Genomic DNA, 25,649 nt, shown 5'->3' with positions numbered 1-25,649 from the left:
CTGCTATAAACATACGGGCGCATGTATCTGTTTGACTTACAGTTTTGTCCAGGTATATGTCCAGGAGTGGGATTGTTGGATCATATGGTAATTCTATTTTTAGTTTACTGAGGAACCTCCGTACTGTTCTCCATAGTGGCTGCACCAGCTTATCAATACATTGGCACCAACACTATAGGAGGGTTCCTCTTTCTCCACACCCTCTCTAGCATTTGTTATTTGTAGACTTTTTAGTGATGGCCATTCTGACTGGTGTGAGGTGGTACTTCACTATAGTTTTGATTTGCATTTAAAGAAGACATACAGATGACCAGTAGGTACATGGACAGTGTATTTTTAACAACTGGCTCACCTGGGAGGAAAGAACTCTGTTTTGTAGTATTGGCTACATGATGTAAGTACTCCATTATGGTCAGTTTCATGCTACCAGCATGATGTAGTGACATCATGTGACTGAATGCAGAAATGGGAAGAGATAACGCACTGTTGTTTTCAATTGTGCCAGCTCTGGTATACCACTGCAACTGCCTACCACATCACATTGTCCAAAACTGAGTTGTATGGCTCCCTTAAATTCAAGGGAGAGTGGAAAATATTCTTGAATTGTGTGCTTGGGGAGTAGAGTTTGGTGAACAGATAACAGTTTCTGCCGAAGTTGGAACCTCCAATGTCATTAACTTTAGATCTAGGTACAGTTCCTGGAGAAGTTTGTTCCAGGCTTTAGCCTGGAGGCTGACGAAGGCCTAACTGTAGGAATTCTGGAAACTGATTGAAGAAAAGGACTAGGGATTTCAACATCTGGCTTGTTGACATTTTCTTAACCCCCCGTTTTCAGTATGGCCTGGTATTCACTTATACTGCTGCTCTAACAAATGACCACAAACTCAGTGACTTAAAAACAACACAAATTTGCAGGCATACCTCATTTTATTGCACTTTGCTTTATTGCACTTTACAGATACTGTATTTTTTACAGATTGAAGATTTGTGGCAGCCCTGCCTCGAGCCAAGTCTATTGACGCCATTTTTTCTAACAGCATTTGCTCACTTGTGCCTCTATGTCATATTTTGGTAATTCTCACAATATTTCAAAAGTTTTCATTATTATTATCTTTGTGACAGTGATCTGTGATAGTGATCATTGATGTTACTGTTGTAATTGTTTTGGAATGCCACGAACCACACACACATGAGAGCGAACCAAATGTGTGTGTTCTGACTGCTCCACACACTAGCCAATCCCCTATCTCTCTCCCACTTCTTGGGCCTCCCTGTTCCCTGAGACACAGCAATATTGAAATTAGACAAGTTAATAATCTGAAGTGGTCTCTAAGTTCAAGTGAAAGGAGGAGTTGCATGTTTTTCACTTTAAATGAAAAGCAAGATATGATTAAGCTTAGTGAGGAAGGCATGTTGAAAGCTAAGGGAGGCTGAAAGCTTAGCCTCTTGCACCGGTTAGCCAAGCTGTGAATGCAAAGGAAAAGTTCTTGAAGGAAATTAAAAGTGCTACTGCAGTGAGCACACGGATGATAAGAAAGTGAAACAGCCTTATTGCTGATGTGAAGAAAGCTTAGTGGTCTGAATAAAAGGTCAAACCAGCCATAACGTTCCCTTAAGCCAAAGCCTAGTCCAGAGCAAGGTGCTAACTCTTCAACTCTATATGAAGGCTGAGAGAGGTGAGGATGCTGCAGAAGAAAAGTTTGAAGCTAGCAGAGGTTTAAGGAAAGAAGCCATCTCCATAACATGAAAGTGCAAGTTGAAGCATCAGATGCTGATGTAGAAACTACACTGAGTTGTCCCGAAGATCTAACTAAGATAATGAACGAAGGTGACTGTACTAAACAACAGATTTTCAGTGTAGACAAAAGAGCCTTCTGTTGGAAGAAGATGCCATCTAGGACGCGCCTGGCTTCAACGATTCAAAGGATAGGCTGACACTTTTGTTGGGGGCCAATGTAGCTGGTGACTTTGTTGAAGCCAGTGCTCATTTACCACTCCAAAAATCCTAGGGCCCTTAAGAATTATGCTAATGTTATTCTAAAATTGTGCTCCTCTCCTTGTGTTCTATAAATGGAACAACAAAGCCAGATGACAGCACATCTATTTACAACATGGTCTACTGAATTTATTTTAAGCCCACTGTTGAGACCTACAGTCCAGAAAAAAAAAGATTCCTTTCAAAATATTACTGCTCATTGACAGTGCAGCTGGTTACCCAAGAGCTGTGATGGAGATGTACAGTGAGATTCATGTTATTTTCATGCTTGCTAATACAGTGTCCATTCTGCAGCCCACAGATCAAGGAGTCATTTTGACTTTCAACTCTTCTTCTTTAAGAAATACATTTTGTAAGGCTATAGCTGCCATAGATGGTGATTCCTCTGATGGATCTGAGCAAAGTCAGTTGAAAACCTGGGAAGGACTCACCATTCTAGATGCCAGTAAGAACGTTATGATTCATGAGAAGAGATCATAATATCAACATTCACAGGAGTTTGGAAGAAGTTGATTCCAGCCTTCATGGATGACTTGCAGGGGAGGGATTCAAGGCTTCAGTGGAGGAAGTAACTGTAGCTGTGGTGGAAATAGCAAGAGAACTAGAATTAGAAGCAGAGCCTGAAGATGTGACTGAATTGCTGCAGTCTCATGATAAAAAACTTGAGTGGATGAGGAGTTGCTTCTTAAGGATGACCAAAGAAGTGATTTCTTGAGATAGAATCTACTCCTGGTGAGGATTCTGTAAAGGTTGTTGTTATGACAACAAAGGACTTAGAATAATTCATAAACTTAGTTGATAAAGTATTTGCAGGGTTTGAGAGGACTGACTCCAATTTTGAAAGAAGTTCTCCTGTGGGTAAAATGCTATCAAGCAGCATTGCATGATTCCTTCTTTATGAAAGGGAGAGTCCATCAACGAGGCAGACTTTACTGTTGTCATATTCTAAGAAATTGGCACAGTCACCCCAACCTTTAGCAGCCACCGTCCTGAGGAGTCAGCAGCCACTGAGGCAAGACCCTCCACCAGCAAAAAGATTATGATTCATGGAAAGCTCAGATGATAGTTAGCATTTTTTAACAATAAAGTATTTTTAAATTAAGGTATGTACATTTTTTTAGACATAATGCTGTTGCACACTTAGTAGACTACTGTATAGCTTAAACATAACATATACTCACTGGGAAACCAAAATATTCATGTGACTCCCTTTATTATATTTGCTTTATTGTGGTCTAGAACCAAACCTTCAGTATCTCCAAGGTTTGCCTTTATATACATCACATTTTATTTTCTTTACCCATCCATGGACACCGTTGGACACTTAGGTTGTTCCCATATATTGGCTATTGTGTATAATGTCCTAATGAACATGAGAGTGTTTTTATCTTTTCAAGTTAGTATTTTCATTTTCTTCAGATAAAAACTTGGAAATGGAATTGCTGGGTCATGTGGTAGTTCTATTTTTAATTTTTTGAGGAACGTCCATACTGGTTTTCATAGCAGCTGCACCAATTTACATTCCCACCAACATACACAAGCGTTCCATTTTGTCCACCTCCTCGCCAATACTCATTATTTTTAGCATCTTTATAATAACCATTCTAATAGGTGTGAAGTGATACTTCATTGTGGTTTTAATTTGCATTTCCCTGATGATTAGTGGTGTTGAGCATCTTTTCATGTACCTTTTGGCCATCTGTATGTCTTCCTTGGAAAAATCTCTATTTAGATTTTCTGTCCTAATTGTTTAAATTGGAGTGCTTCTGTATTTTTGCTACTGAGTTGTATAAGTTCTTTATATATTTTGGATATTAACCTCTTATCAGATATACAATTTGCAGATATTTTCTTCCATTCAGCAGGTTACCTATTTGTTGATGGTTTTCTTTGTTATACAGAAACTTTTTAGTTTGATGTATTCCAGGTCTTATATTTTGCCAAGTCATTTTTCTATTGGGATGTTTATCTTTTTCTTACTGGCATTTAAGTGTTCTTTATGTATGCTAGCAACTATTCCTTTGTCAGTTTTTATGTATTACAGATATGTTTGTCATGTTTGTAGCTCTCTTAATTCTTTTTTCTGGTGTCATTTGAGCATTAAAAGTGCTTACTGGGCTTCCCTGGTGGCACAGTGGTTAAGAATCCTCCTGCCAATGCAGGGGGCACGGGTTTGAGCCCTGGTCTGGGAAGATCCCACATGCAGTGGAGCAACTGAAGCCTGCACGCCTAGAGCCCATGCTCCACAACAAGAGAAGCCACCGCAGTGAGAAGCCCATGCACCGCAACAAAGAGTAGCCCACACTTGCCACAACCAGAAAAAAATCCACACACAGCAACAAATACCCAACGCAGCTAAAAATAAAATAAAATAAATAAATTTAAAAAGTTAAAAAAAAAAGTGCTTAGTTTTGATGTCATCATATTTGCCAACCTTTTCCTTTATGGTTATTGTTATTTGTGTCTTATTTGAAAGTCCAACACTATTACAATGTTATAAAGATATTCTTCTGTATTATATTTTTAAATTTTTGTAGCTTCACCATTGACATTTATTTTTAATCAATCTGGGATTGATTTTTGAGTACGTGAGAGCTAGAAGTTCATTGTATTAGAACAAAAAGAAAAATTTTTATCCTGGCACCATTTATGGAAATGCCCTTCCATCCTTGCTAATCTGCAGTGAGTATTCTGTTTTAAATTAAATAACTATATTTATATGTGGGTGTGTTTCTGGTTCCATCAGTCAATTTCCCTATTTCTGCACCAATATCTTGCCTTAATTACTGTGGCTTTACAACAATTCTTAATCTGGTCAGCAGGTCCTCTTATATTCCACTTGAGAGTGTCTTGTTATTCTAGTCCTCTGATTTCATATGTAAGTCATGAGAGGAGTCATATTTGGAGTCATAATCCCATTTTCAAGTTCTCCCCCTACACCCTTGTTGGGATTTTGATTAGAATTGCCTTAAGTCTTTGGAGCATTTTGGGGAGATTGAGTATCTTTATAATATTGAATCATTCAATCTATAAGCATTGTACATTTTTTATTAGGTATTCTTTAATTTTTTCAGTAAAGTTTTACATTTTTCTCTTGCATTTTTAAATTGTTGTTTCCTTTATTCCTAGGTACTGCATGGTTTTTGATGGTATCTTTTTAAAATTATATTTTACAACTCATACTTGCAGAAGGTTAGAATGGCAGTAGAATTTTATATAATGTCTTTCTTGGTGTTCTTATTAAAACCTTTTACTAATTACAACACTTCTGTGTAAATTATGTTAGATTTTCTATGTGGAAAATCTTTTCATCTGTGACTGACAGTTTTGTTTCTTCCTTTGAAACTAATCCTTTGAAATTTGTTAATCATTTCCATGATTTTCTTTATAGTTTTATTTTTATCACCCCCAAATTTCTGTCACTACGTAATATTTAGTTTTGCCTGTTTTTGAATTTTATACTGGATGGAATGGAATGGAATGGAATGGAATGGAATGATTACATATCATTCTGGTACTTAACTTTTTCCCCCTGCTGTAGAGTGAATTGTGTACCCCCCAAATCCACATGTTGAAGCCCTAACCCTCAATTTGATGGTGTTTGGGATTGGAACTTTGGGAGATAATTAGGTTTAGATGAGATTATGAGGGTGGGGACCTCATGATGTGATTAGTGCCCTTACCAGAAGAGGTACCAGAGAACCTGTTCTTGCTGTTTTTCCCCATAAGGACATGTAAGGACACAGAGAGAAGGTGGTTGTCTTCCAGCCAAGAAGAGATCACTCACCAGAACCCAACTATGCTGGCACCTCAGTCTTGAACCTTTAGCCTCCAGAATTGTGAGAAAATAAATTTCTGTTAGTTAAACCATCAGTCTATGGTATTTTTTTAATGGCAACTTGAGCTGTGGTAACTCTTTTTTTCCACAATAAACTTTTGAGAATCATTCATATTGATGTGTATAATATACTGATTTAATTTTTACTGCTTATAGGATTCTATTTTATAAGCATACCACGGGGACTTCCCTGTTGGCACGGTGGTTAAGAATCCGCCTGCTAATGCAGGGGACATGGGTTCGAGCCCTGGTCCGGGAAGATCCCACATATCGTGGAGCAACTAAGCCCGTGCACCACAACTACTGAGCCTGCGCTCTAGAGCCCACGAGCCACAACTACGGAAGCCCGCATGCCTAGAGTCCATGCTCCACAACAAGAGAAGCCACCGCAATGAGAAGCCCACGCACCGCAACACTCGCCGCAACTAGAGAAAGCTGCATGCAGCAACGAAGACCCAATGCAGCCAAAAATTAATTAATTAATTTAAAAAAAAGCGTACCATAATTTATATGTCGTTGGACATTTGGGTTGTTTTCAGCTTTTTGTTGTTGTTATGGTGCTTTTATGAACATTCTTCTTTGTGCTTCTTGGTATACAGGTTAAGAATTTATTATATATGTGTAGTTGGCCAATTTTCTATTGTTTTTGACCTTCAAAAACAATGGTTTCACTTGGGTTATCATTGTACCTAGGAGTGAGTGCTGGACTGTAAAACTTTTTGCCCAAGTGGTTATACCACTTACCTTCCCACTGGTAGGATGATTTTCTTTGACTCCACATCTTTGTCAACATTTGGTAGCGTCATAATTTTACATTTTTGCTAATATGGTACATGTGGAGTTATTTCATTGTTACTTTAACTTGTGTTTCACTTCATTACTAATGAGGTTTACCATCTTTTTATTTGTTTATGGACCATCATATTTTCTTTCCTGTGAAATTCTTGTTCATGATTTTGCCCAGTTTTCTATTGCAGTGTTTGAGAAGCTGACTCTTTTTTACTGGGATATGAATTGCTTGGTGAATTTAATAAATATTAGTGAATCAATTCTTAGTTTTAGGCAGCGCTTATATAAAAATGAGTAAGATGGATAGACTCTTACTTCAATTTGCATTTAAACTTACTTAATTGGAAGCTCCAAACTTCTGTACTTTCTTCCATTAAAATATAGATTAGCTACGTGAATTATTTATAACTTCATCTCTTTATTTCAATTTACTCATTTGTAAAACAACGGGCTTTGACTAGTTAATATCTAGTGTTCCTTTTACTAGTGTCTATAATTCATGTGTCTGATATTTTTCTTGTTGGTTTCTGAAGCTGAGAAATAAGTTTTAGTGAAGTGGTAAACTATATAAAGTGCTGATTTTTTGTTTTGTTTTTAATTTAAAAATGTTGGGTTTTGTTTCTTTTAAGGTATGATAGGTTAGTTCTCCAAGGACTGCGCTCTTAGATGAATTTCCCAGACAGATACTACTACCTTTTATTTTTTTAATTCTTATAATGCTGTTAAACCTAGAAATTAGATCCTAACATATATGAATTATTCTTTCTCAGAGTGAAGATACACAACAGCAAATCATCAGGGAGACATTCCATTTGGTATCTAAGAGAGATGAAAATGTTTGTAATTTCCTAGAAGGAGGATTGTAAGTAAAGCATTTCATGGACATTTCTAATCTTTGACTATATGAATAAAATATATACTGTTTAATCGTTTTATCTTAAAATTTCCTAATTTGATTAATTGGATTGGGGGAATTAACTACCATTTATCTTAACTATAAATCTAACTTAAATAATTTTTTGAAGATATTTAATCTTTTTCTTTTAAAAATTTATAAAGGCATTTTATATAAAGGTAATACATTCATATGGCAAAAATTCAAACATTACATGGAAGTATAAATTGTAGACCAAGTCTTCCTCCTCCAGCTTTAGTCCTTCTTCCCAGTTTCTTGTGTATCCTTCTAGAAAATTAATTTTGCACTAACATATAAAAGTATAACCTTAAAAATTTTTACTTACGGGATCACACATGTATGCTGGTTTTCGTGTTGCTTGTTTGCACTTATACTTTGAAAAACTCTGCATATAAACCCATCTAAAGCAAACTCATTCTTTTTAATGGCTACAGACTACTCCTTAGGGTGAATGGACCTGTTTTCCTAAGAATTTAGATAGCACCCTTTATTTTATATTATGAGCAATTCTGACGTCTGCTTTTCAAATATATGTGTGTGTCTAGATAGACAGATTCGAATTCAGCTAAGACTTTTCTATTTTTAAAATGAATAAATAAAAATTGCTTATGATTAGTTTGCCAACTATTGTAAATAGTTTTAAATTAATGGGTTTCATGAAAATAATTTGTTCTCATATAGTTTCATAAACATTCCTTCCCGTGTTTATATGTTTAATTTCTTAACAAGATATTTCCTCAGTGACAATTCAAAAACTAAACTTTAGCTGAACCTCATTATGAATAATCAGAGATTAGTCTGAGAAACCTACACTTTTCTGTATTTTTAAGGTGTATGATGCATATTATGGAAAACAGTTTTCATAATACAGAATTCATTCTTACCTGACTATAAATTACTTTTTATCATGTAGAAAGTTTACTTGCATTTCTTGAAAGGTTATATCATACTGCTCTTAAATTTGCAAATACACACCTATGATTTGTAAATTTTGCTGTTAACTCGAGGCCTCCAATTTAATAGTTGAGACAGATGTACTTGCTTTCTGTTTTTGTATTTTAATTGTACTTTACTTATCTCTCTTAAACTGTAGTTGAGTTGTGTTTGCCATTACCATCGTTTTCCTTTATCTCAGCTCCTTAATCTTCTAACCTCATAGGAAATTAATCACCCAGCACAGCGCAAGAAATTGATTAGTCTAACCAGGGCACTGTTTGAACTAGGAAGTATGACTTGAGTTTGTAATTATTCTTTTCCAACCTTACAAAAAGTAGAAAGCAAATATTGCATCAGAGATGAGGCTACACATCTGGTTTAGTCCTAGTTTTTGTTACTAACAAGCTGGTTTTCTTGGTTAGGTCACTTAAATTCTTTGTACCTCAGTTTTCTCTTCTTATGTTAAATAAGATATTTGGACTAAGGATTTTTAAAATTCTGTAGCTTTTATGTCGTGTATTGCATTCTATACGAGAATTTGTATCAGTATTGTACTATAGTATAAAGATGAAATTATAACAAAACGTGTACTCATATTAATATTTTGTTTTCTTTTAATAACTTTAATTGCCTTTTTTTAATTTGCGGTATGCGGGCCTCTCACTGCTGTGGCCTCTCCTGTTGTGGAGCACAGGCTCCGGACACGCAGGCTCAGCAGCCATGGCTCACGGGCCTAGCCGCTCCGCGGCATGTGGGATCTTCCCGGACCGGGGCACGAACCCGTGTCCCTGCATCAGCAGGCGGACTCTCAACCACTGTGCCACCAGGGAAGCCCTAATTGCCATTTTGAAACTTACAGTTTTCAAAAATTTGGTCTTCTTTTAAAGCAGATCCAAACAAAAATTTAAGATAATCACTAAATTGCAGATTCAGGATGAAGTAAAGTCTGCTGTTGCTGCTTTTGTCCCTTTTAAGGAACAGTTGCAGTGATAGTCTATAAATACAACTCAGAGAATCTTTAAAGTGCTTGTACATATTTTTAAATTGCATACCTTTTCTAGATAGTAGGAGTTTTTAATTCTTGTCAAAGATCATTTTCACTTTTGGTATTAGAGGATATAAAGTAATAAAAAATAATGAGTGTGTATGTAGAGAAGTTGTTTCTACAAAACTTGTGAATTTAGTATTACTTTTATTGAGTGACAAATAGGGACTTCCCTGGCAGTCCAGTGGTTAAGACTCCATGCTTCCACGGCCGGGGGCATGGATTTGATCCCTGATCGGGAACTAAGATCCCACATGCTGCCCAGCGCAGCCAAAAAAAAAAAAAAAAAAAAGAAATAGGTGTTACTTTCCTTTGTCTTGTTTGAATGTTCAGTTAGCTCTGATTACACTTAGCCTTGATTTTTTTATGTTTCATTAGTGTTAAAGGGTCTTTTGAGAAGGTGAATGAATTGTTGTAAACTTAACTATGGAACAGTTAAACTGTATTTAGAAAAATAAAAGGTGTTTGTAATGATCCCTGAATTATTATTTTTAAAATGCTGAAATTCCAGTCAACATAAATAAAAATATTTGGCAAAAGGATTGAGTATCTCTTAGCTCAGTTTTCTTGCATTTATATTCCAAAACAAAATGTGTTTTTGGAGAAGATCTTGATGGTAAATATGTCCAAAACTTAAGAAGAAATGTCATTTTTTTTTCCTAGTTGATAATCAGTGTTAAGCTGTGTAACTTACTGTGACCTATGGAGTTAAATCTAGTAAGCTCTTAAAAATGCCCTATGATCTCATTTCTGCCTACTTCTCTGACCTAATTGCTTACTAATCTTTCATTGATCGCAGGCCTTCTTTTTCTTTCTTGAACACAGATATTTCGTTCTTGATGAAATTGCCTTTTTATTAGTTTACCTTTGCCTGAAATGCTCTTCTCTAAATTTTTTCATGGCACGTTCCTTATCATTAGATCTCAGCCTAAACATCAACTCTTTTAACACCCAATAGGAAGTAGCAAACCCATCAATGTGGCATCATCCTCTTTTGATTCTCTAGGTAGTCCCTTCCACTCTGATAATATTTTCTTTGTTTGTTTATTTCTCCTTACCCACTCTCAGTACCTGGCACATAGTAAGTACTCAGTAAATAATTGAATGAATGAATGAACTAATATTAAGCATCGGCATCTTTTACTTGACTTCTCTGAAGAAAACAACCATCTAGTTCACTTGAATGCTGTGTCATTAAATGTTACCTTTCCTTTTGTAGAAGGTTTTAAACAAATTGTCAGTTTTCTTGAACTAATGAAAATGTTTTTTATTTTGTAGCTATAACATTCCAATTGTTTTGTTTTGTCATTTAGATTAATTGGAGGATCTGACAACAAACTGATTTATAGACATTATGCAACATTATATTTTGTCTTCTGTGTGGATTCTTCAGAAAGTGAACTTGGCATTTTAGATCTAATTCAAGTAAGTTAACACTTGCCTCTTACTGTATTAAACAACAATTTTGGCATTTCAATTTTTTAAAACTTCTGTGTTCTAAATTTTCTAAAATGATGTTTTGTTTGGTAAGAAATAAGTGTTCCATAGTAGATGTTGGGTGGATAAAAGAGGGATGAGGGATGTAGCACAGAGTCATTTAATCTAATTAAGACTAACTGCAACTAATTTCCTCATGCCCTTTTTTCCTGTTCATGTAAGTCACACAAAAACCCCAACACTCGTAGGTCTTTTACCATATGTATCCAGATCTAACCCCCAAACTCACCCCTTTCTGTCTCCTAAAAATCTTTCATAATGGCCCTGGAACTCAAGGTCAGTCATCAGCAAATTTCTCCTTATCTTCAACCTCTTCTGTTAATATTATCTTCACCTTTTTTGCTGTAGGTTAAATCTGGCTTCCCTGATGAAACTACCTGCCACCCTCGCAAGCAGTAGCAGTCTTCTCTTTCGCTTTCTTCATGCCATTGAGTCTGGAGGGTGTTCTCTTTGCTTCTCATTACATTTTCCAGACCTTTTTCTCTTCTAAAACATCTCCAGACTTTATCTCATGTTCTCAAACTATACCTACTTCTACCAATCCGGTTGCAGTAATCTCTCATTCCCACTCCCTATTCATTGGAGATTTTGTCAAAAACTTTCAGTGGTCTGAGATTTTACTCTACCTGCAAGCTAACAAGTTTAACTACCACAGTTTCATGGATGCTGACAGAAGATGGGAGATTTCGGGGCCAGAAACAAAGGACTTTATTTCTGACAGCCAGAGCAATAGTCAAAGTGACAGCATTTGCTTACACTGGTTACTCAAGTCCCAGTTCCTAAAGTGTGACTTGATAAGGTGCAGGTAAGACCTGCACACACAGTAGATTGAGATATAGGAGAGGAAGCCCAAGCTTAGTGAACTGGAATCTTTTATAACGGACACGAAGCATATCTGCCCATGTCCTGGAGGAAGAGAATATCTTCCAAGCAAAGTATAGATAAACTTACCCTTTGCTTTGGAGGGAAACAGTATCTATTTTCCAGGGCTGTTGGCTATACGAGCTTGCTTGAAAAGATAATCCACAATAAAGGCAGTCAGTACCTCTGTTCACATGGTGTGCAGGAATGGAACACCTATGGAGAATTGTCTCCTAACAGATTTTAGTTCTTAGTTCACTGACATTCACTCCAGTACTACTTGTGTTATAATTCTTGGTTATTTCAACGTTCATGTGGATAGTTCATTCAGTACACTGGTATCTTCAAACTGGAATTCCTCTTCTCCAACGAATTTTGCCCATTACCCCACTTCACTGTTCATTTCTAGACCATGTCTTTATCCAGACTTAAGTCCCTCCATCATCTTAATTTCACAGTTTCCACTCTCTGCTACCATCTCTTATCTTTTCTTATCACAATTACTGTTACTCCAACAGTTCTTTGAGCCCATTGGGACCTTCAGTCCCTTTTTTTGTTGGGTTTTTTTTTTGAGGATAAAAATTTTTATTGACAGTTTTCTAGGTATAGTTGTACATTTTTGAACTGTTCAATGTTTATTAATAGATAAATGGCAGCTTTAGAAAAATAGACATGTTTATATCCAGAATCCTGTATTCTCTTCCTGTGTTCCTTATATCTTTTCAGTGTGTCTTTGGGACCTTCTGTCTTTTAAATCTATCTTCTCACTGTCCCTCATCCTCCTGATGTCTTACTCTCCTTGCCCAGCTTAAACTCCATGGTCAATCATGATAATCATAGGCTTGTATATACTCAGCTCTTTGCCTGAATCCACACATCTGAACATACGTAGAGAAAAAAAAGATAACCATACATGCTGGCCTCACTTTAAATTCATGATCTCTGACCTCAGTGATTCCTTAATGCTACCCAGTAATCACATTATATTTCCCTGGTCATTTCACTCTCCCACACTCCTAGACAACTGCTGATACATTCTCCTCCCCTCTCAAACCTGTAGCACTTCTAACATGTAGCTTCCAAGTTCACTAGGCAATCAGAAGGGAACTTCTACAGACTCTGTTATCTGTGTCCTTGTACTCTCTTCTATAAGAGATGAATGAACTTTGCTCTTGGCTAAGGCCAACTCACCCACTTATATACTAGTTTACTTCTTCCTCATTGCTCTAGCATTTTTCTCTCTTCAGTATCATTTTTTCCTCTCTTCTAGATCATTCCCACTAGTCTATAATATGTTAATATGTTCTTCCATCTTAAAAAAAAAAAATTCTGTCCCTACTTCCTTCTCCAGCCACTGCCTCATTTCTTTCCCTCTCTTTATAGCAAAACACTTTCTGTATGCAATGTCTCAAATTTTTCTTCTCCCATTCTTTCTTGAACACATTCTAATCAGGTTTTTCAGCTTTACTGTTGCTGAATCCAAAGGTTCTCATCAGTCCTCCTTTATTTGATTAAGATTGTTTATTACTCTCTTCTTCAAGAAATATCTTCTTCACTTGGCTTCTAGGATACCTGGTTTGCATCCTACTACTTTAGTTGCTCCATTTTAGTTTCTTGATCTCCCTTATGTCTTCTTCTTTGGCAAATCCTGTTGATTATGCAGAATCCACTTACTGCTCTCTGCACTGCCTCCACCTGGGTCCACGCCACCATCAGCTCTTGCCTGGACTATGTCAGTAGTTTTCTGACTGGTCTTCCTGCTTCCACTGTCCTTTCCTTTTTGTCTTTTCTTAGTAAAACAGCCGGAGTGATACTATTCAAATATGTTACATTTTATACTTTTCCATTTTGAGTTCTTCAATGGCTTCCCGTCTCACTAAGAGTAAAAGCCAAATTCCTTACAAATGACCCATGAGGCCTCACATGATCTGACTCCCCTTGCTGAACCCTACTACTTATCTTACTTCATTTTCTACTCTTTTCCCCTTTGCTCCATCGACACTGGCCTCCTTGTTCCTCAGATATACCAGCATACTTTTACCTCAGAGCTTTTGTACTTGCTGATCTTCCTACCTAGATTGTTCTCCCCTCATCGATTATTATTTTGATGCTGTTGCTGGTCTTAAGGTTATGATAGCATGGTTGTTATATCTTAGAAGGGAATTATATGGGGAGTTGTCAAAAAACAAATATCCTACATCATATCTGAAGTAAATTCTATCATGTATTTGTGGAAAATGGAAACTATGTCTTGTGTTTTGCAAAAGTTTTTAGCCATTATTATTTGAAATGTTGGTAATTTGTCTTGATATTAAATAAGATACAGAAAGAAGAATTTCAGGAGGATTTTCTTATCGTCCCGTTTCTAATGTAGGCTTGAACAGTTTTTATAAGAAGATCGCATTGAGTTATTACATGTTGATCTATCATGTCACAAAAAAAGAAACTTTCTGTAATTTACCTTACAAGGATGAATTCTGTCACTACCTTGAACATGTTGGAAGTTCTGTAGTTGCTGTCTTTCCCTGGTGGTTATTACAGATCATTAAATACTTAAGAGGGAGTGCTGAGCATGCATAAGTCAGGCACTTTAAAAACATTGGTTGAGTGAACAAAGAGGGAAGGGAGTACCTTATTGTTTCTGCTTCTGTTTCATGAAACAGCTATTCAGAGTTTACTTAGAACTGGTTTTCTTGCTTTGTCCATCCTCTAGTTTTGAGAAATATAATAAAAGTGGAAAATTATAAATCAAGAGAGTTTAGACCAAAGCCTCTTGGTTTTGTATTTTCTTTAGGAAATGGGTCAAGAAAATTTAGTAAACATCAACATGTGATAACTAAACACAGTTTCATTTGTTTTTTTTTGAATGTTTGTATTTTACTTTTATTTACATTTCTAGAACTGTTTAAAATACAGAAAAACACAAAGGATAAAACAATAAATACCTATATTCCTATCATCCAGAATTAAAGCTTTTTAAAAACTTTTTTTGAATTTTTTTTATTTTTGAATTTTATCATTTTGGTTTTTTGAACATTAAAAATGATATAATTCAAATGATCATTAGAAGCTTATATTTTTATGCAGAGGTTTTGTGTTTCTAAGGTATGTATGTATTATCCCAGATTTGACTTTTTACCTTATATAAAATCTGAGAGAAGGAATTCTTAGTAAATTCCATGTGGGAATTATACTGGTATGTCACCAGGTTGAATAATCAGCTTCTGTTTTGTTTTCTTTTAATTCTTTGTTAGTTGGGAAAAAAAGGTGATCTTTTTTTGTTTCTGGTGTGTACTATTTTAATGTGATATTGATTACAATATAAGCTAGTTTCAGAGTTGATAGCTAGCCTTTTTTGAAGTCCTTTCTGTTATAGCATGTTGTCATTGGAAGTGTTAAAATATTTACAGAGTGAGAATAGAAGTTAATTAAATATTAATGTTGGTTGTTTGAGTTATTTATAAGCAGTCATATTGCCCTCAATTAAGTTAGTTGCCACGCTGATATGGAGGCATAAAAGTTCACTAGATAATTCCAAATTTTGTAACAGTTTTCTGTATCACATGTAGCAATTATATCAGCATCAGCCTTGTTCAGTTATAGTTAGGAAAAAATTGAGGACTAACAACTAAACTTATCTTTAGGTTTAGAAAGATATGTTTTGACCATGGTGTTAGAATATGTATATAACTTAGAACTGTTATGTATATAGCATTTGTCAGTACTACAGTACTGAGCGTTAGACTGAGTTTTGTGAAGTTATTTTACTTATTGCTATTAGTGTTAATTTAGTATGATACTGAGCAAGTCATTTAATGTTAATAGACCTTGCATTTTTCACCTGTAAAGTATGCCTGTTTCAGTATGCTGCCTATAGACCTCATGAGTTGTTAGAAATACCAGTGAATTAAAGCAAAGTAGTAGTGGTTAAAACCTTTCAGGCCCTTCTCTGTACTGGCTATATAACTTTGGGCAAGTTATTTAACCTCTTTGACCCTGATTTTGTTCATCTGCAAAGTGGAGGTAATAATAATAATACCAACTTATAGAACATGTGAAAGCATTAAAAAAAGATGGTATATGTGAAGCCTGTCGCTAAATGACTGACCTGAAGTAGTCAGTGGTTTTTAGCTAACATTATCGTTAAAGCATGTATTTTATAAGGAAGGCGTATAATTTCAGTAGTACACAAACTGAATTGGGTAAAGAAGTCCTTTTATTTTTCTTTTTCATTTTTACAAGAATTTGTGGATCTATTTATCCTATATGTTCTTTGATGGCTTTGAAGGAATTCTGCATTGTGATAGAATTATGTGATAAGAATAGGCTTAATTGAGGAAACTTGTAAGCCAAGAATACTTAAGAAAGATCCCCTGATCTTCCCACTATCTCATAGGAAGCTGCGCTGATGTAGATACTACTAAACATAGAATAATTTGCCAATAGAGGCCTCACCCCTCCCACTCCACATCATTGTTTTCTTTTATTACAAGAGTAGGCTCATTGAAAGCATCCTTGTCAGTGGGGTGGCATATACATTACTTAAGCTTTGAGCTATACACGTTTAGGTGCCACGTGTCTTTAAGAGTTGCCTGGGAAAACTCCCTGACCAGCTCTTGAGAACTGTGGGAAGTTGCAGCTCACCTATTGGAGGATTGAGTGGGATAAACCCCTGGTCCCATGGAGAGATGAGTTCTGGTGCAGTTCCTCCTGCTGGAGAAAGAGAGAGCCCTGGCTCAATTTGTTTATTTTCCAGGCAATCCAGAGTGAATGCCCAGGATCATTTTAGGAAAATTCTATCGTGTTTACTACACCATACTGTGTTACCAGAGTATTAAAAACTTCTGTTTTTAATAATATTTGTTTCTTACATATGTAAGAAACCAAAAAATAGTTCTATAAACAATATGAATTGGACACTGTTAGAGTGATTCAGCATTCTTTTTTTAAAATTAATTTATTTTATTTATTTATTTTTGGTTGTATTGGGTCTTCATTGCTGCGTGTGGGCTTTCTCTAGTTGCGGCTAGCAGGGGCTACTCTTCGTTGCGGTGCGTGGTCTTCTCATTGCGGTGGCTTCTCTTGTTGCAGAGCACGAGCTCTAGGCACACAGGCTTCAGTAGTTGTGGCACACGGGCTCAGTAGTTGTGGCTCCTGGGCTCTAGAGCACAGGCTCAGTAGTTGTGGCGCACGGGCTTAGTTGCTCTGCAGCATGTGGGATCTTCCTGGACCAGGGCACGAACCCATGTCCCCTGCATTGGCAGGTGGATTCTTAACCACTGCGCCACCAGGGAAGCCCGATTCAGCACTCTTAAAGTCCTTTTCCTATCTTATTTTCATTGTTGAAAAGTCTGATTTACAGTCATTGGAAATGTAATAATTCACTTTTCAGTTATTTACATTGCTTCTTCTTAATGATAAACCCAGGTAACAATTTGATGATACTTACCATTCTAATTTACATGTTCTTTTGACCTCTCAGCAGTCCTCTTGGGAGGCATTATTGTGTTTGGAGTTAGGTGGTATGGGTTTAAATATTGGCTATGTCATCTAACAGTTCTATATCTTTGAGCAAATTACTTAGTCTTATTCATCCCCAATTTTCTTGTCTGTAAATGTTGATATTCATACCTACCTTGCCAGCATTGTTATAAGAATTGGAGCTAATGTATATAAAGCAGTCAGCACAGGGCCTAGAAGATAGCAGACACATTGTTATTTACTTACTTCATAGTGGTGAAGAAAGTATTTTTGAACTCAAGTACTTAAAGTCAGAATTTTGGAGCTAGAAGTAACTTAAAATTTATTTTTTTCCCCTTCAAAGTAGGTTTGAGAGAGTGAAAAACTCAGGTTATGTTGGTATTTTTCTTTGGTTTACGGTGAATTCCTTATTTCTCAGTGTAGAATAGTAGGTTTCAGGGAGGGATTGGATATAGAGGAGAAGAGTTCCTTTTGAGCTTGGTTTTTCAAAAATTTTTTTCTTTAAAAATTAAAAAAAAACTTTTCACATTGAAATTATTTCAGACTTAGAAAAGTGGCAAATATAATGCAAAGAATTTTTGCATACTGTATCTTCATCCAGATTCCTCAAATTTAACATCTTCCATAACCTCAAGTAGGTAATTAAAATCAGGAAATTTACATTGATAGAATACTATTATCTAATCTGTAGATCTTATTTAAAATTTGCCAGTTGTCCCATTAATGTAATTTTTCTTGTTTAGAGTTCAATTCAGGTTACATAGAGTGTTAGTTTTCTTATCTCCTAAGTTTCCTTTACTCGGTTATAGTTCTTCATCTGTCTTCCATTCATGTCTTTCTTACCTTGATCCTTTGAAGAGTATTAGACAATTATTATTATTATTTTTTTTTGCGGTACGTGGGCCTCTCACTGCTGTGGTCTCTCCCGTTGTGGAGCACAGGCTCCGGACGCGCAGGCTCAGCGGCCATGGCTCACGGGCCCAGCCGCTCCGCGGCATGTGGGATCCTCCCGGACCGGGGCACGAACCCATGTCCTTTGCATTGGCAGGCGGACTCTCAACCACTGCGCCACCAGGGAAGCCCATAGCCAGCTATTTTGTAGAGTATTCCTCAGTTTGGATTTGATGTTTCTTAATGATTAAATTCGGATTATGTATTTTCGAATATCACAAGTGATGTTATGTCCTTCTCAGTGCATCATATTTAGGAGATACATGATATCATTTTACCCCATTACTTGTGGTATTTATTCTGATTCCTTGGTTAATGAGGTGCCTGCCAGGTTTACCTACTTAAACTTCCATTTTCCCTTTGTGCTTAGAAGTATCTTATGGGGAATAATTTTGAGTATATAAATATCCTTTTTCTAATCATAATTTGGTCATTACTTTTAGCATCTGTTGATGATTCCTGCCTGAAAGAATTATTGTGGTGTTGGCCAAATAGTGATTTTCCCATCATGATTTCTATACTTATTAGTTGCTATTCTGTAAGGAAAAGCTAAGATTTTTATTCATTTTATTTTGTTTTAAGTCTGTTCAAGATACCAATTGTACCGTATTCAATTATACACAAGAGAATATCTTTCAAGGCCAAATACCATTAAAAAAATCAACTTTTGCTTGGAAGTTTAAATGGAGTTCTAACAATTGATGTCAATATGAGTTTTTTAAATGTTCTTGGAGTAGCTTCTGTGCACCAAAAGAAATAATGCAGAGGCTACTTTCATTTTCTAAATTAATATTTGATACATTAGCCTTATAAATTCAAAACCCTACTTCTTCCTTAGATGTCTAAATCCAACATACAAATCATATTAAGTCACTTTAATGGAGAGACTACAATGTAATTAAATTTCCTATAGTACAAGAAGTCTTTGCACAATACTGTTGTTAATTTGGGTGATAAAAGTATGGACAGTTAAAATTTTTGTTTTACACTTTTATGTATTTTCTAAATTTTCTGAATAATCACCTCTTACTACATTAAAAATAAAAGATGATTTTTGTTGTTGTTGGAGGGAGTATCTCTAGTGAATAAGAGTGTGGGTTCTGCCATGAGACTTTCTGGATTTTAGTGAGGACTCTCCTACCTAACTGCTAGTAGTTAGTTAACTTTGTACTTTAACTTACTCTTCTGCAGATGGTTGATAAAAAGTACCTGCCTTATGGGATTACTGTGAAGGATTAAACAAAATAATCTATTTAAAGCACTTGGAACAATAACAGTGCCATAATAGTGTATACTCAATAAGTGCTATTATCATTGTTAGCTTTTAAATTTTTAAAAAAATAGAAAGAAATAAATCACACAATATGAATCATTGAGTTCTTTAAGAACTCTTAAAGAATCATTATGACATCAATATAGAAGACAGATAGTCCTTTCATCAACTCTTAATTTTTTCATATTGAAGTCAAGAGTTTAATATGTTTAAATTAACTGGTACATAATAAATGCACAATAAATGTCTCTATTTTTACTGTTAGAAAAATATCCGTCCTCATTGGCATATTAGTGTCTAGGTCAGGTTTAGTGGAAATACAGTTCAGAATCCAGTCATAGGCTAGCCCGAGTGCTACTTACACACCTTAAACACCATACATTAAAGATTCTGAATATTATATGCAACAGTGCTGTATTCATAGTTGTTCTTCAAAGCTAATTAATCTGATTTTAAGTTCAGTCTGTGTTCCCTAGCTTTCTTGGTACATTTTTAGTCGTATTTTTTGATTCCTTACTTAAGCTAAGCCAGTATCTCTCTAGAACATCTTGCTGCTGACTGAAAAACAATTTTTTTAGATCTCTTGGCATATTCCTAAATTTATGCCTTCTATTCTTGGGCTTAAGACTTTTCCTGTCTTATAACATGTCAGTTTAACATTTACGTATATTATTTAATATTATAGATGAGAAACAGTAAGAGCAATTCCTCCTGAAATTTAACAGAATTCCCCAAACCCAGAAAAAAAAATTTTTTTTTCCCCTAGAAACTCTAAAGGAGAGTCTGCCAAAGAAGTGATATTGCTTAAGGATATTTTTGTGGCATTTATTTTATCTAGTGCACATTTTTATTTTTGCATCTGTGTATAGTATCATAATACTAGCTAAAATATATTGAGTACTTTTTTGGTGAGATACTACTGTTCTAAGCCATTTATATTTATTATTTAATCACTAAAACAACTCTATGGCATAGGCACTATTATTATACCCAAATGAGGCTTAGAATTAAATAACTTGCCCTAGATTTCACAGTCAGAGGCGAAGCTGGAATTTTAGTAGAGTACTAAGTACTCTTAAGTACTAAGCTGCTTTGGAATAGATTCCTGTTACCCTTTGTGATCCAGGCATATAAATTTGTAATTAAAGATAAAGGAAACACAAGGAAGTTTTGTTGATAGAAGGGCACAGGGAAGGGAGACTCTGTTTATATGTGGATATGGCATTTTTCTGAATATCTCTATCTTTTATATTTACTTTTGGAAAACTATGTAATTATTAAAATGAAGGAAAACTTAAAATATTATTCTTAATAAATTAAAAGTAATTTTTCTTCCACCAGCCTTTGAATTCCCAAGGCCAGAGATTAATGAGTAGCTACTTAGTAGATAACAGTTATATTGAAATTGACTTTAAACTTTTATCATTTAAAAATAAAACACAAGAGGGTGCCATGTACCATGTTACTTCTAGTTTTTTAGTCTTTTTATCTTTCTCTTTGTGAAATATAATGCAACAGCAGTTTTATTATTTTTTGGTTGTCCTGGCTAGAACCCCCAAGGCCCATTAATTTGTTTTTCTTAATTTCTTAACTTCAGTTTGTAGATTATTAGTTTTGTATTGACCTGGTCCATGTAACGAATCAGCAGTGTATATCTACCTTGGGCTCTAGATTCTAATTACGTTAAGTAATTCTTGCTAACTCAAAAGAAAATTAATGGAGAGTTTTTTGAAGTGGGTTTTTAAGTTTTCATCCAAACTTAGCATTTGAATGCCTTAAATCTTAAGAATTCTTTCACTAAGTTAAGAACATGTAGTTGTAATGATATTTTGCTGCAGGGCACTTTTTTAAAAGTATTTACATTTTTCATACTTGGTATTGTTCTGTTTTAAATATTGACAACCTTTTTTCTTTCTAAGTTAGTAAGCAAATCCCAAAAACTTGGACACCACAGTATGTAGTTACCTTGCTTTTATATCAGTGTTTATTAGTAGAATTAGAATTTTCTCTTTCTGTTTTAATTTTGTAATCATATGTTTTGAACAGCCAGGTAAATAGTACTGGCTTTTGTTTAGTTGATGTGTTTTGGGCAGTGTTCAGCACTTTATCTAAATTATTTAACTAAATCTTTAAGATAATCCAGAAAGGTAGATAGTTGTATAACTATTTTATAGTTCTGATATTTGGAGGAGTTAAGTGACGGTTAGGCTCACATAGCTAGGTAGTAGCTAAGGAGGAATTTGAAGTCAGGTCTTTGTGGTTTCCTCACTGCTTTGCTATACTGCCTCTATAGACAGCTCATATTTTTTGCACACTATAGTTCACCAGTGGCACATTCAATGCTACCAAGAAATTTTTTTCTCTCTTTGTCAGATATAGTCTATGTTCAGTGGGTTCCACTGATCCTTCATAAGTAATACATAAGTGAAGGGAAACTATTCAGACAGCATTTTCACCAAGATAGTCATCTTCTGATGGTTAAGAAAGAATGGCTACAGTATATGGGTAATCAAACCAGTGGATCTGGAAAAAGTAAACATGAAAAAATAAAGCCATACTGGAAACTTTATTCTGAATAGTAAGTTTAATAATAATTTTAAATTAAGAAAGACCACCTCGCACCACATACGAAAATTAATTCCAGATAGATTTGGTCCAAACATGAAAAATGAAACCATGAAGCTTTTGTTTTCTTCTGGGAGAATATCTTCCTGACCTTGCTATAGGCAAAAATTTCTTAAATTGGACCAAAAAAAAGATTAACCATAAAGGAAAAAAGCTGATAAGTTGGACTATATTGAAATTTAAAGCTTCTGTTCTTCCGAGAACATTATTAGGAGAATGAAAAGGCAAGTCAGAGTAGGAAAAGACATCTGTAATATGTGTGTATGACAGGACTGTATCTAGCTATGTAAAGAATTTCTATACATCAATAAGAAAAAGACAGGTAATGAGCAGAAGTCTTGAACAGAAAAATGAGCAGAAGTCTTGAATAGACATCATGAAAAAGGATATCGAAATGGTGGTCCATCTCTTTAGGCTTCAGGAAATACAAATGAATATCACAATGACAGACAACCACACACCCATAAGAATGACTAAAATTAAAAGATTGACAACATACAGGGCTGACAAGGATGTGGCACTATGGGAACTCCCATATACTATGATTTGGATTGTAAATTTTTTTTTTTTTTAATGGCTGTGCGACACGGCTTGCGGGATCTTAGTTCCCTGAGAGGGATCAAACCTGCACCCCCTACATTGGAAGCGTGGAGTCTTAACCGCTGGACTGCCAAGGAAGTCCCTGGATTGTAAATTTTTATAATTGCTTTGAAAATCTATTGAAAATCACTTTGAAAACCTATCTGCTCCATGGCCCAGTGATTCTACTCTAGGTATACATTCAGTAGATATGTGTATGTATGTTCACTAAAAGACTTATATAAGAATTAGTATCAGTACTAATTGTAATGGCCCCATGCCGGACCCGAATTTCTGTCAACCGGGGAATAGATAAATACATTGTGGTATATTTCTGCAATAGCACACTGTATAACAACAAGAATGAATGAACTGTTATACTAATATTATGTAACAAAATAAATAAATCTCACAAACAAATCAATGAATAGAAGAAGCCGCTCATATGGTTCCATACTGTATGATTCCATTTAAATACATGGTTGTCCCTTGGTATGGTAGTTGGTATCTGCTGGGAATTGGTTACAGGACCTGCTATGACCAGAATCCGTGGATGCTCAAGTCCCTTACAGTTGGCCTTCTGTATCTGTGGGTTCCGCATCCCTGGATTCAGCCAACCATGGGTAGTATAGTACTATATTTATTGAAAAAAACTTGTTTCTAAGCATGCGCGCAGCATTGGACCCACACAGCTCAAGCCCAGATTGTTCAAGGGTCAATAGTAGTTCAGAAATAGACAAAATATATCTTTAATGTTAGAAAGCAGGGTAGTTACCCTTGATGTTGATAGTTGCCTAATGGAGTATGAGCGGGCTTCTACAGTGCTGGTAATAGTCTAACACCTGAATATTAAGTGCTGGTTACACAGGTATACTTACTTTGTGAAAATTCATTAGGTTGTACATTGTTATGATTTGTGTACTTTTTTTTATTATTGAGGTACACTTGGCTTACAATATTACATTGGTTTCAGGTGTACAACATAGTGATTCACAATTTTTATAGACTATACTCCATTTAAAGTTATTATAAAATATTGGCTATTATAAAATATTGGCTATATTCCCTGTGCTGTATAATATATCCTTGTAGCTTATTAATTTTATACATAGTTGTTTGTACCTCTTAATCCCCTACTCCTATCTTTCCCCTCACCCTTCCCTCTTCCCACTGGTAACCACTAGTTTGTTATCTGTATCTGTGAGTCTGTTTCTGTTTTGTTAATAGTCATTCGTTTGTTTCATTTTTTAGATTCCACATGAAGGTGATAACAGACAGTATTTGTCTTTCTCTCTGACTTATTTCTCTATGCATAATACCCTCCATGTTGTTGGAACTGGCAACATTTCATTCTTTTTCATGGTTGAGTAGTATTCCTCTGTGTGTGTGTGTGTGTGTGTGTGTGTGTGTGTGTGTGTGTGTGTGTGTGTGTGTACCACGCCTTTATCCATTCATCTGTTGATGGACACTGAGGTTGCTTCCATATCTTGGCAGCTGTAAATAATGCTGCTATGAAAATTGGGGTACATGCATCTTTTCAAGTTAGTGTTTTTTTTTTTCTTCAGCTGTATACCCAGGAGTGGAATTGCTGGATGATATGGTAGTTCTGTTTTTAGTTTTTTGAGAAACCTCCATACTGTTTTTCACAGTGGCTGCGCCAATTTACATTCCTATGAACAGTATTGTGTACTTTTCTGTACATATGTTATACTTCAGTAAAAATTTACTGACGGACAGAACTTAAATGGTTTTGTTTCCTGTAACTTATTTAACTATGAGTTTATAAATGTATTCAGACCACTTCCATATTAGAGATACTGTGTCAAAAATAAATTCATCTTTCTCAATGGGAAAATTTTCTCTTTTGGACTCCTCAAGAAGTCAGTATTTGTTAAATGCTTATTCTTTGTTCAAGCAGCATTATCCCATTCTGTCCTCATAAAAAGAATATGTTATAAGAAGAAGAAAAGTGAGTCAGAATTAGAAATAGAATGAATAAAGTCATTTCACGGACCATGTCACCAAGACCTTGAGGAGAAATAGATGAAGTTGGGAGTTTGGATAGGTACTCAACAATATATATTTTCTACTTACCACATAATTGAAACAAACTAGGCACTCACTTGAGGATGACCTTTGTATGCCCCACACTTGGTCATCTTAATAACTTGCCTTGTCATAAATGAAACTATGTATAAAACTGTATATTCTTGGTTACTACTGATCTTTTATTTCTCCTAGTCTAAGTCAAGGATCAACAAATTACATCCTGCAGGTCAAATTCAGCCTGCTACCTATTTTTGTAAATAAAGTTTTATTGGAATAGAGCCATGCTCATTTGTTTATGTATTGTCTGTGACTGCTTTTGTGCTATACTGTATGACCCACAAAGCCCAAAATTAAAATCTTTACTCTCCAGCCCTTTGCAGAGAAAGTTTGCCAACCCTTGGTCTAAGACGATGTTGATCATGGTCATATAGTTAAATACATTGTTTCACCTGTCTTATTCATGTACATTGATGCCAGGAAGGAGCCTTGGATTGTGGATCTGTGTAAATTGGCCTCAGATTGGAGTAGTTATAGCAAGAAGCCTGTTGTTTAGATTTTACTCTGTCCGGTAGGATCACCTATGAATACAGTGACCATACATTTCAGTTTGCTTGGAACAGTCCTGGTTTACATCTGTTGTTCCAGGTTATTATTATAGTACAATAACATTGCATACTGTTATTATAATATAATAATTAATAGATGCTCTCTTTTACTCTTAATATCCCCCAGTTCGAATGATAAACTTATGGTCATTCTATCTGTGAAAATTCACTGAGAAGGGTAGTGGATACAGAAATAGTGATAGAATAG

At 35.4% G+C, this 25,649-nt stretch overlaps 1 protein-coding gene across 3 annotated transcripts in view; it reads left to right on the top strand.

Annotated features, from left to right (window-relative positions):
* The window catches only part of AP3S1 (adaptor related protein complex 3 subunit sigma 1), a 69,898-nt gene that overhangs the window by 17,007 nt on the left and 27,242 nt on the right, over window positions 1–25,649 (top strand). For 2 of the 3 annotated variants that reach the window (XM_060008991.1, XM_060008992.1), the window contains exons 2-3: window positions 7,394–7,485; window positions 10,834–10,945. The exons of the other annotated variant lie outside the window; for it this stretch is intronic. In XM_060008991.1, the coding sequence (XP_059864974.1) occupies window positions 7,394–7,485; window positions 10,834–10,945 (204 nt within the window). The remainder of the gene's footprint in view (window positions 1–7,393; window positions 7,486–10,833; window positions 10,946–25,649) is intronic. 3 annotated transcript variants of the gene reach the window in all.

The sequence above is a fragment of the Delphinus delphis genome, chromosome 3, assembly GCF_949987515.2.
Source record: "Delphinus delphis chromosome 3, mDelDel1.2, whole genome shotgun sequence".
In the NCBI taxonomy this organism is placed as follows: Eukaryota; Metazoa; Chordata; class Mammalia; order Artiodactyla; family Delphinidae; genus Delphinus; species Delphinus delphis.
The sequence above is the reverse complement of the archived record's forward strand: the minus strand, read 5'-3'. Positions and strand labels throughout refer to the sequence as shown.